At 41.8% G+C, this 12,507-nt stretch overlaps 1 protein-coding gene across 8 annotated transcripts in view; it reads left to right on the forward strand.

Annotated features, from left to right (window-relative positions):
• Positions 1–12,507, forward strand: part of MACF1 (microtubule actin crosslinking factor 1) — a 360,803-nt gene that overhangs the window by 300,926 nt on the left and 47,370 nt on the right. For 5 of the 8 annotated variants that reach the window (XM_080657531.1, XM_080657534.1, XM_080657529.1 and 2 more), the window contains 7 exons: positions 4,299–4,458; positions 4,789–5,115; positions 6,059–6,143; positions 6,939–7,180; positions 8,030–8,236; positions 9,454–9,573; positions 10,020–10,127. In XM_080657531.1, coding sequence (XP_080513657.1) covers positions 4,299–4,458; positions 4,789–5,115; positions 6,059–6,143; positions 6,939–7,180; positions 8,030–8,236; positions 9,454–9,573; positions 10,020–10,127 — 1,249 coding nt within the window. The remainder of the gene's footprint in view (positions 1–4,298; positions 4,459–4,788; positions 5,116–6,058; positions 6,144–6,938; positions 7,181–8,029; positions 8,237–9,453; positions 9,574–10,019; positions 10,128–12,507) is intronic. The other 3 variants (XM_080657532.1, XM_080657535.1, XM_080657533.1) reach the window with 1 other exon arrangement.

Genomic DNA, 12,507 nt, shown 5'->3' on the forward strand with positions numbered 1-12,507 from the left:
TCATATTTTGTTCTCCAATATCTTCTGTCAGTTTCCTCATTCTGTCTTGGTTGGTGGTTCTGCATCTTCCATGAAATACTTTGGGCCATCTTCCCTTCTGTAAAGCTTTTCCTTATTCCTCAAGCATGAATAACCTCACCTACCTCCTAATTGTCATAACTCTTTATCAGTGCTTGTACTATTAATGGTCATTTTTTATGTAGTGCTAATCTCACATCCATAAGTTCACTAAAGTCATGATTTGTTTCTAATGTATCTTTTTATGACTCACCTTCTATCCTACCCAGTTTTATCCTAATAGCCTAACACAGTTTCTAGGCCATTTTTTAAAGAAAAATGCCAGATTGCTATCTGAGAAATCAAGATGGCAGCATAGGTAAACACCTAAACTGCTGCCTCGCACAACAATTTCAAAACTACAACTAAAAGACAAAATGGACACCATCCAGAACCACAGGAAAGCTGGCTGAGTGGAAATTCTACAACTAGAAGGAAAGAGAAAAGCACATTGAGACTCAGAGGAGCTGCAAAAGGCTGAGGTACAGAGGCACATGGAGTGGACTGGCGGCTGAGTGCACAGCTGACTTTCTCAAGCAGGAGGGAGACGGAAGCTCCCAACTGCGCTGAACTCCAGTCCCGGGCGAGATTCTGGGAACCCAGACTCATTCGGGGGGAATCTGGACTGTCAGGAAAAGAGAAAAGCACATTGAGACTCAGGGAAGCTACGGGAGGCAGAGGTCCAGAGGCGCGTAGAGAGGACTGACTGCTGAGTTGCGTGGCTGGCTTTCTCAGACAGGAGTGAGACGGAAGCTCCCGACTGCGCTGAACTCCAGTTCCGGATGAGATTCTGGGAACCCAGACTCATTCGGGGGGAATCTGGACTGTCAGGAAAAGAGAAAAGCACACTGAGACTCAGGGGAGCTGTGGGAGGCAGAGGTCCGGAGGCGTGCGCGTGCAGAGAGGACTAACTGCTGAGGGCGTGGCTGGCTTCCTCAAGCGGGAGGGAGACGGAAGCTCCCAACTGCGCTGAACTTCAGTTCTAGGTGAGACGCTGGGAACCCAGACTCATTCGGGGAGAAACTACTGTCTGGCAGCAGGTGAACCTCGAGGGCAGCTTTCTCTCAGAGGTGCTTGCAGCGATTACCAAGGGACACTGAGACCCAGGGGCCTCATAGGGCAGGGCTGACGGGAAGCCAATGCTGTCTGCTCCACCCTGAGACTCTGCCTCATCGAAGCTGAGCACAGAGGCTTTTGCAGTTTTGCAGGTCTTGTCTCATAAGGGTGTCTCCAGCACAGAAGTTCTCCCAGCATAGACACAGCTGATCCGCACAGCCAATTGGCCTGGAGGTCAATTCCTCCCAGTGATACCAACAACAATCAAGACTTAACTACAACAAGGCTGTGCACACAGTCCACAAAGGGGTGCACCAAGAGTGTCCACCTCAGGTAACTGGGGAGGCTGAGCCACTGGGCCCTATAGGACACCTAGCACACAAAGCCACTCTATCAACTCAGGGAAGCAGCCAAAATGCGGTGACAAAGAAACAGATCACAAATGAAAGAAATGGAGGAAAGCAAACGATTGGATATAGAGTTCAAAACCACAGTTATAAGGTTTTTCAAGAATTTCCTAGAAAAGACCGATAAATTTAGCAAGACCCTCGAGGATATGAAAAAGGACCAACTAGAAATTAAACATACACTGACTGAAATAAAAAATATTATACAGAGACCTAACAGCAGACTAGAGGACCGCAAGAATCAAGTCAAAGATTTGAAATACAAAGAAGCAAAAAGCACTCAACCAGAAAAGAAAAAAGAATCCAAAAATTTGAAGATAGTGTAAGGAGCCTCTGGGACAACCTCAGGCATACCAACATCCGAATTATGGGGGTGCCAGAAGAAGAGAGAGAGCAAGATACTGAAAACCTATTTGAAGAAATAATGCCCGAAAACTTCCCCCACCTGGTGAAAGAAATAGACTTACAAGTCCAGAAAGTGCACAGGAATCCAAACAAAAGGAATCCAAAGAGGACCACACCAAGACACATCATAATTAAAATGCCAAGAGCAAAAGAAAGAGAATATTAAAAGCGCAAGAGAAAAACAGTTAATTACCTACAAGGGAGCACCCATGATTGTCAGCTGATTTCGCAACAGAAACTGTGCAGGCCAGAAGGGAGTGGCAAGAAATATTCAAAGTGATGAATAGCAAGAACCTACAACCAAGATTACCCAGCAAAGCTATCATTCAGAATTGAAGGGCAGATAAAGAGCTTCACAGATAAGAAAAAGCTAAAGGAGTTCATCACCACCAAACCAGTATTATATAAAATGCTGAAAGGTATTCTTTAAGAAGAGGAAGAAGAAGAAAAAGGTAAAGATAAAAATTATGAACAACAAATACATATGTATCAACAAGTGAATCTAAAAATCAAGTGAATTAAAAATCTGATGAACAGAATGAACTGGTGAATATAATAGAATCAGGGGCATAGAAAGGGAGTGGACTGACAATTCTCAGGGGAAAATAAGTATGAGGGGGTGCGGGAAGAGACTGGACAAAAATCATACACCCATGGATGAAGACAGTGGGGGGAGGTAAGGGCAGAGGGTGGGGTGGGAACCGGGTGGAGGGGAGCTATGGGGGGAAAAAAGAGGAACAATTGTAATATGAACAATAAAGATTTATTAAATTAAAAAAGAAAAATGCCAAGAGCAGCTTCATTTGTTATAGACATTCTAAAGACTTTTATTTCAATTTTTAATACTGTATTTTTGATGCCTCTAAATTATGTTAGCTATTCTCTTTGCTACTCTAAGTCCTGTGTACATTGAGTTCTTCAAACTTTCAGATTCAAAATTAGAGATGAGTCAGAAAGACATAGAAATTAGTTGCAATTCTAGTTTAATATTAATCTTTAAAGTAATATGTTTTGTTGTATTAAAGATATATTTTGAAGGCTGGCATAAATAAGAAAGGAAATTCTATACTTTATAATAATACTTAAAAATGGCATCTAAAAATAAATTTTCCTTTATATTCAAACAGAATTGAATATCCAGATAATTAAAATGTCAACTATTTATATTTAAACTATTTCTTATTAAAATAAGTTTGTCCAGGCTCTTGCCGGGTAGCTCAGTTGTTTAGAGCATCATCCTGATACATCAAGGTTGCGGGTTCGATCTCCAATCAGGGCACATACAAGAATCAACCAATGAATACATAAATAGTAGAAAAACAAATCAGTGTTTACCTTTCTCTCTCTAAAAATCAATTTAAACACACACACACACACACACACACACACACACACACACACACAGTTTGTACATAGGACCTGGCACAAAGTAGCTGCTCAATAAAGGTTTGCTGCATCCTATGCTCCTGGGCCTTTTCAAATGTGATATAGCATTTAGTCTGTTCTTAATGATTCAAAGTCATCACTGTGCCTTTATCATTAATCTATTTGCTAATAGAGTTCTGTGGTTGTTTTCCATACTAGACTGCCTCCAATATTCAGGCTTCCTCTCCCCTTTGTAATCTGCTGTTTTTCATCTATAGGAAACTTGAAATCCAAGCTAAGTATGGATGTTATATAAAATAAAATTTAATATTTCAAGTGAGCAGAAATATGAAGTCCATAGTTCTGCCATTTGTGTTGGCAAATTTAGCTAGTCAGGGATTTTTTGTTTATTTGTTTGTTTGTTTGTTCCTTAAATCTGGATTCAAAGTTATATTCCGGGGCTTGAAATTACTAGAAGCCCTACTGGATTTAGGGAGGTGGGAAGGGAGTTCTAGTTCATAGTCTGCCTTCGCATTTCCAATGCTCTCTTCTCTTCACTCATAAAGTGAAGGTAGTAGTGACAGAGGAGAAAAATGAGGACTGGTGATTTTTCGACTTGTTTAAACTTTATTTTAGTCTCATGTTCAGATGATGCATGAGCTACATTGCATAGGAGAAAGCGTTAGAAGGTCTGATTCTCATTCTCATGGTACTATTTCTATTCACTGGGTACCTTGGAGGAATCTTTCTGTAGGCTTTCAGGGTCGGTTCTCTCCTTCGGAATAGTGGGATAGTTATTCTACCTGCACTACTAGGTTATGGCAGAATCAAAATAAAGGTAATGCTTATGAAAACCTGTAAAACAGCAAAGTGCTATATATGTGTATTCTGTTTACTATTGATATTTAAAACGTACCTAGTAAAGATTGATCTTTTATTCACTATGGTACTGTTATCCATCTTAATGTGACTTTTTGCCTTAGCAGCTTGTTTTGTATATTTGTGTAGGCATAAACAGCTGGAAGATATCCTGGTTCTGGCCAAACAGTTTCACGAGACAGCTGAGCCTATTTCTGACTTCTTATCTGTCACAGAGAAAAAGCTTGCTAACTCAGAACCTGTTGGCACTCAGACTGCCAAAATACAGCAGCAGATCATTCGGCACAAGGTAGGAAGTAGCTGTGGTAAATGAAAACAAAGAACTGGAATCAGAAATCCTGGAAATTGGAAAACTGCCTGCAACAAGATGTGTTATTTGGGGGAGGAGGGTTAAAGTTTAAAACATGATCAAATTATTAATTGGAGTAGTCACATCCTTAATAGATACTGACTAATATGCTACCATCATAAAAAAACAGCAACAGCTATTGTGTTATTTTTGCCCTTCAATAGGTAAACTTTTTGTATTGTTAATTTATTACATCACTTGTTCATTGTTTAATGTTTACTTTTCATTTATTTTGTTTCTGTTATTCATTTTTTCCATTTGGATTTCCAGGCTCTGGAGGAGGAAATAGAAAGCCATTCAACAGATGTGCACCAGGCAGTCAAAATCGGGCAGTCCCTCTCCTCCCTGACATGTTCTGCAGAACAGGGTGTGCTCTCAGAAAAGCTAGACTCATTGCAGGCCCGGTACAGTGAGATTCAAGACCGGTGCTGTCGGAAAGCAGCCCTGCTAGAACAAGCACTGTTTAATGCTAGACTGTTCGGGGAGGATGAGGTGGAGGTGCTCAACTGGCTGGCTGAGGTTGAGGACAAGCTCAGTTCAGTGTTCGTAAAGGATTTCAGACAGGATGTCCTGCAGAAACAGCATGCTGACCACCTGGTATTCATGTTTTCCATTCTTATTGTTTATGTTACCAGTTATTTTATAATTTTGATTCATGTTTCTCTTCATTTCTTTGCTTTTTTATTCCTACCATTTCAACTTCATATACAAGTGCATACTTGTTGCTTAGAACTAATCTATTTTCTGACAAGTCCATGGGAATACTTGTACTTAAACTGAATCAGTAATTCTAGAAGATGATCCAGAGTGTAGTCAGGGGCCATCTCAATTCCAATTCAGGTTTTACATCCTTAGGTAATGTATCTCACCCAGTTTCCATTCGAACAGAAGCTTTCATAAAACCAGATTGCCTAAATAGTTCCCAAGGTTTGATCATATAGCTATAACTTTAAAAATATTTCTAGAATTTATATGATCAAATTCCTGGGGTTCTGCATCATCTTAGAAAGAATAATTTGCCCTTTTCATTTCATCAAATGAAATTCATTTCATGAGATTTCTTTGGGGATGGTAAAAATAGGCAAAGCAAGGGGGGTTTTGTTGTTGTTTTTGATCATCTAAAATTCGTCTGCTTCATTGATTTCAAATATTGAAAGTTTTTAATCAGGATTTAAATCTGCCTACTTCTTGCTTACTTTCTCTTGAAATTTCTTTCTTATTCTTTGTTTTGGACATAGTAGATATTTTTCTGAATTCTGCTCTACCTTTCTTAGGTTCAGGTTCAGTAGCAATAGATTGTAAAGTTGATTTAATCCTAAAACTCTTTTCATCCAGTACAAAAGAAAGCTTGCCTATAAGTATCTGATTTAATTATCTTGAATAATTAATGGTGTAACCAAAGAGATAATGAAAGAGTCAAATATCTGATCTAACTAAACTGGTATTCATCTCCTTACTTTAAATTTCATCTCTTAAAGGTCTCATTTCTTTCCCTTTGTTGTGCCATAGTTTTAGGATTAATGGTATTCTTTCCTTTCAGGCTTTAAATGAAGAAATTGTTAATAGAAAGAAGAATGTAGATCAAGCTATTAAAAATGGTCAGGCTCTTCTAAAACAAACCACAGGTACTTTGAAAAGTGCATCTCTTAGCACCTCTATACGTTTACAGACAATCACATATCCAGGGAAATAGCACCCTGCATTAGCCACTTCTCTTTGGATATAGAAGTTTAGTATTCACTGTTTATATTACCATGTCCCCATCGTGTGTGCTTCCCTGACCCCTGTCAGCCAACAGCCTGGGTTTCTATTTCCTGCTAACCCTTTTGAAAACTAAAAGACTTTGTGTTTCACATCTGCTTATAGATGATGACTCCCCCCGTAATCTAATATGTTGAATGCCAGCATTCACTGAAAGGTTTGGGGAACGTCTAGAAACACGTGCAGATGAACTCCGATCCTAGTAATCTCAGAAGTGGCTTCTTTATTTTTTTTAATAATTCTATATTGTTTAAAGTATTAAATATGTCCCCCTTCCTCCCCTTTTGTCCCCCCTCACCCAGCTCTCCCTTGTCCCCATCCCCCTGTCCCAGGCCTTCACCTATTGTCTGTGTCTATGGGTTATGCATATATGCATACAAAGTTGATTACCTCCCACCCACCCACCCTCCCCCACCTTCCCTCTGAGATTCCGCATTCTGTTCCATGCCTCTGGATAGAAGTGGCTTCTTTATTGATTAAAACGTTTATTTCCCTCCTGTCTTAGTGTGGGATGCTAGGTGAAATCACTATCGTAGGAAGATAGCATCTATAAAATGTAAGCTCTGATTTGAAGAAAGGATTAAGGAACTCGCTCATCTCTAGAAGGTGACTCCCTCATGTTCTCTTAAACATGAATAATTGTGTGTGCCTTCCCACAGGTGAAGAGGTTTTGCTTATCCAAGAGAAACTAGACGGAATAAAGACTCGCTATGCAGACATCACAGTCACTAGCTCCAAGGCCCTCAGAACTTTAGAGCAAGCCCGGCAGCTGGCCACCAAGTTCCAGTCTACTTATGAGGAACTGACTGGGTGGCTGAGGGAGGTGGAGGAGGAGCTGGCGGCCAGTGGAGGACAGTCTCCCACAGGGGAACAAATACCCCAGTTTCAGCAAAGACAGAAGGTAAGCTGTCATTTCACACTAAAAGGAAGAGGATTCCTCTTAGAATCCTTGCACTTAAATTCTTAAGTTTTATCACTAACTCTACCTTAAATCTAAACCAAAAATTTTGGTTTGCCTCCTTTCTTATTTACTCATGGATAGTAAGACTGTACATAAAGGCAGACCACTTGTTATGTCTGAAAAAGAAAAAAAAATGAATCTCGCCCTAGCTGGTTTGGCTCAGTGGATAGAGCATCAGCCTGTGGACTGAATGGTCCCGTGTTCGATTCTGGTCAGGGGCACATGCCTGGGTTGAGGGCTCGATCCCCAGTGTGGGGCATACAGGAGGCAGCCAATCAATGATTCTCTCTCATCAATGATGTTTCTATCTCTCTCCCTCTCTAAAATAAATTAAAAATATATATATTAAAAAAAAAGATTGAATCTCAAAAACCTAGGAAGTTTGCTTTGTGTAAAAACATTTAGAATTTACTTTTATGACTCATTTGCTAAAGCGTGCTGCATGGTTATGTTTGATTCTCTTGCAGGATCTAGTGCAGTTCTGGATGCACAGAAATAGGTACTTAAAATGCCTAAGAGTAAAGCACTGAAGTAAGGAAAAAGAAAGAAGCACTAATAGTTTTATGCAAAGAGAGTTTTGCTCAAGAAGTCGTACAGACAGTTCTAAGCAGCAGCTAAGCCTAAAATCAGGCTTGGAACGATTGAAAAATCTGAGACAAAAAAATAAGTAAAGGAAGGAGGTCAAAGCCCTGCTGGGATATGTGGCAGAGACACCACTTTCCACCCAGCACAGCTGCTAATGTGCTTAATTTAGCAAGGTCTGGCCTGAAAACTTTTTTCCCTCCTTAGGAATTAAAGAAAGAGGTCATGGAGCACAGGCTGGTGTTGGACACAGTGAATGAGGTGAGCCGTGCACTCTTAGAGCTGGTGCCCTGGAGAGCCAGAGAAGGGCTGGACAAACTTGTGTCGGATGCTAATGAGCAGTACAAGCTGGTCAGTGACACTGTTGGACAAAGGGTAGAGGAAATTGATGCTGCTATTCAGAGATCACAACAGGTAATGTTTATAAACACCTCTGCATTACTATATTAGGCAATGGAGATATGTGTATGAAATACAAAACCCACATAAATATAGGCTCAGGAGTAGGAAAAATGAGATGGAGGTAAACCCAATGCAATAATTTAAGTGATGAGAAGTAATTGGGTAAAGGTATGTAAGGATGGATTTGGTTTGACCCAAATTATTTGACCCCTTTGAGCAGAGAACTTTGGGAAGAGTCTAAGTGCCTTCTCCTTAGCTAATGCCCTGTATGAGGCAGGTGGTGATGGGAGTGGATTATACCTAGACCACAAGATCCATATGCATCACAATCTTAGTTTGACATACTCAACTGTTTAGCATTAGATGGAAGAGGGAGGGAACCAAGAACTATAATTAACTATCAAATATGCCAACCAAAATAGCAGAGCCATCAAAATAGTACCCTCCCAAGTAAACACAGGTGTCATATTGCACTCCATCTTTTTTCCTCCCCACTTTCTTGAAAAAGTTACTGGCTTTTCTTTGTAGCAGGATATGCATCTAATTAATATGCCTTGGTATAAAAATAATATTACATGATTTCTTGGGTTCATAGTGATAAATAATTGGTTTGTGAACCACACAGAAGTTTGCTCTGACTGCAAGTGCATTCCATTATGTCTTGATAGATATTTCTAATCTTAGCCAGATAATTAAGCATAAAATTATCATGCTTGAGAGCATTCTTTTCTCTTTAAATATTAGTGTAGATTGGCAGAGTTGAAGAGGAAGAGATAAAAGATTCAAGGACCCAGATCCAACAGCAGTCAAGTAGAATATGTTCTTAGTTTTTCTTTGTCACTTAACGTTTTAAAGGTTTTCTTTTCCAGCTGAGGGAGTACTTCCAAGTTAACTTGACTCAGCTGTCTGCTGCCATGTTAGTTTATATTTAAACCTGACTAAACCTATTAATTGTATGGATAGGAAGAAGGATTGACAGAAAGAGCATGGCCTCATTACAACAGATTAGAAGTATAGTTCATTTTAAGAGTGTCAATTTCCATTGTTGTTTCTAGCTGTAGGACCACTAACTAGGTTCTGTAACTTCTTGCTAAAGAAGTTGAAATAGGATCAACTTATATTTGTTGAAGTATAAGCAATTCTAAATTGTCTGCATCTTGATTTGAATTCTAAGAAGGAAGGCCCTGGCTCTATATAACATGGTTATTTTTCTTCAACATGTCTATTAGTATGAGCAAGCTGCTGATGCAGAACTAGCTTGGGTTGCTGAAACAAAACGGAAACTGTTGGCCCTTGGTCCAATTCGTCTGGAACAGGACCAGACTACAGCCCAGCTGCAGGTACAGAAGGTAAGTGTAACACTGACATATCCATTGTGTCCTGAGCTAGTATAATCAGCTTAGCTTAGAGTGACTAGGAGAGAGTGTCTGACTACTGTTCCAAGTCAAGTGGAATGATGCAATGTCATGATGGTGGATAGAGATTAATTTTATAAATACTTGGTTAGAATGAGGAAGAGTTTTTTTGCTTTGTGAAAAGGTAGAAATAAGGTCATTAATCTAGGAAAGGTTAATAATTTTATGAATGATTTTCATGAGGGAAGATATTTTTGTAAGCTATTAAAAGATAAGCATTGAATATGTGTGGATAGGCAGAATGTCAAACTAGACAAGAACAATCTTTGATGTGGCTTTTTTAAACGAAGAATTTTTCATAGGTATGTCTAACTTTTCACTGACACAAGCTTGGGATCCTTTTACTTCTTGATTTAAATTGTAATTTACTTTTCTCAAAGGCTTTCTCCATTGACATCATTCGACACAAAGATTCAATGGATGAACTCTTCAGTCATCGTGGTGAAATCTTTGGTACATGTGGAGAGGAGCAAAAAGCTGTATTACAGGTGAATTGCATTTGTTTTTTTACCATATTCTTGTCTTGATTACCAAGAATTAGAAGTACAGTTGTGAAATTATACTTTAAGAAGTTTAAGTTACAGTTTTTTTCCTTCATTACTAGTTATGGTGTTAAATACCTGCTTGATGTTCTGGGGAATTCAGACTCAACCCTGCTCACAAATGTCTAAACAGCCATACTGTGTAATGTGAAATACGTTGCAAATCCATCTTCTTTAATCAAGGGAATTGCTACTTATCCTCAGTCCATAATGAGTGACTTTGAATTACCTTTCAAAAATCTATGATAGATTTTTTGAAATCATATGCAGATATTAATTTTTTCTTCAGGTCCTAAAGATTACACCCGTTTCTAAAAGCTTGACCACGAGTTAGTTTGTACACCAGTTTTATTTTATTTTTATACTAGAGGCCTGGTGCACGAAATTCGTGCACAGGAGGAGGGGTCCCTCAGCCCAGGCTGCACCCTCTCCAATCTGGGACCCCTCAGGGGATGTCTGACAGCTGGTTTAGGCTAACTGCCTCTGCCTGCTGGCCTGATCGCCCCTAACCGCCTCTGCCTCGGCCCTTGGCCTAAGCTGCAGTCTGGCCTCCTTCTGCAGGAGGCGACCTGGTGGATCAGGGGAAAGCGCAGCCTCCATTCCCCTGCTGCTGCTGCCACTGCCGGCCTGAGCCTGGGCCCTTTGCAGCTATGGCTGCCTGAGCCTCACCCTCACAACCACTGCAGCTTTGTCCAGAAGGACATCCGGAAGGTCATCCAGAAGACCTCCAACCTAATTAGCATATTATCCTTTTACTAGTGGCCCGGTGCATGAAATTCATGCATGGGGCGGGCGGGAGGGTGTCCCTCATCCCGGCCTGCACCCTCTCCAATCTGAGACCCCTCAGGGGATAACCGGCAGTCGGACATCCCTCTCACAATCCAGAACTGCTGGCTCCTCTAACTGCTCCCCTGCCTACCTGATTGTCCCTAACTTCTTCAGCCTGCCAGCCTGATTGTCCCTAACTGCTCCCCTGCTGGCTTGATTGCCCCTAACCACCTCTGCCTTGGCCCCACATCCAGGAACCAGGATTCCCTCCTCCAGCCGACCACAGGCACCCGGGATCCGGGCTTCCCTCCCTCTGGTCAGCCATAGGTGCCCAGGCCGGCTGCAGCTGCAGGGGATGGTGGGCAGGTGGCTTTGCCTGGGCTGCCGCCACAAGTTCTGGTGCCCGGGACCGCGGGGTGGGCAGCTTCTTCATCTCCTGGGCCACAGCCAGCCGCAGGTACTGGTGCCTGGGACCGCGGGGTGGGAGGCTTCTCCGTCTACCAGGCTATAGCCAGCCGCAGGTGCTGGCGCCTGGACCGCAGGTGGGCAGCTTCTCCGTCTTTCCTGGGATGCAGTGTGGGCGACTTCTCCGGCTGGCTGCGGCCTGGGATCATGGGGCAGGCGGCTTCTTCGTCTTCCGGGCTGCACCCAGCCTTAGGCGCTGGGACCCGGTTTCTCCGTCTCCCACAGGACGTGGGGCAGGTGGACGTGAGGCTTCTGCTGCTGGCTGCGGCCTGGGATCGGGAGCAGGTGGCTTCTTCGTCTTCCGGGCTGCACCCAGCCTCAGGCACTGGGGCCCGGTTTCTCCATCTCCCCCAGGACGTGGGGCAGGTGGACGTGAGGCTTCTGCTGCTGGCTGCGGCCTGGGATCGGGGGCAGGTGGCTGCTTCATCTTCCAGGCCGCACCCAGCCTCAGGCGCTGGCGCACGACTTCTCCGACCCCCACAGGCCCAGAGTGGCGGGGGGGCGGGGCTGCCGCTGCCATGGTTTCAGGTTAATTTGCATACTCACTCTGATTGGCTGGTAATGTGGCAGAGGGACGGTAATTTGCATATTCCTCTTTTATTAGTGTAGATTAGTATAGATAGGGTACAGGTAACCATTTTCTTAGAAATATTTGTAAGTTGACTGCACTACTTATCCCAAACATACAGCACATAAATGCCAGGTTTATGGAGACTTTATTTTTCCAATTACTGTTTGCATTCAGTATTATTTTATATTAGTTTTAGGTGTACAGCATAATTGATAGACAATCATACTTTAAAAGTGTTCCCTCGATATTTTCAGTACCCACCTCGCACCATACATACTATTATAATAGTATTAACTATATTTCCTACGCTGTACTTAATACCCATGACTATTTTATAATTACCAATCTGTACTTCTCAATCCCTTTGCTCTTTCACCTACTCCCTCATCCCCCCTCCCCACTGGCAAACATGAGTCTTCTAAGTCTGTGAGTCAAGTCTGTTTCTATTTTGTTTATTTGTTTTGTTCTTAATTCCACATATAAGTGAAATCATACGATATTTGTCTTTCTCTGATTTCAATT

Source organism: Plecotus auritus (assembly GCF_963455305.1).
Source record: "Plecotus auritus genome assembly, chromosome: 2".
In the NCBI taxonomy this organism is placed as follows: Eukaryota; Metazoa; Chordata; class Mammalia; order Chiroptera; family Vespertilionidae; genus Plecotus; species Plecotus auritus.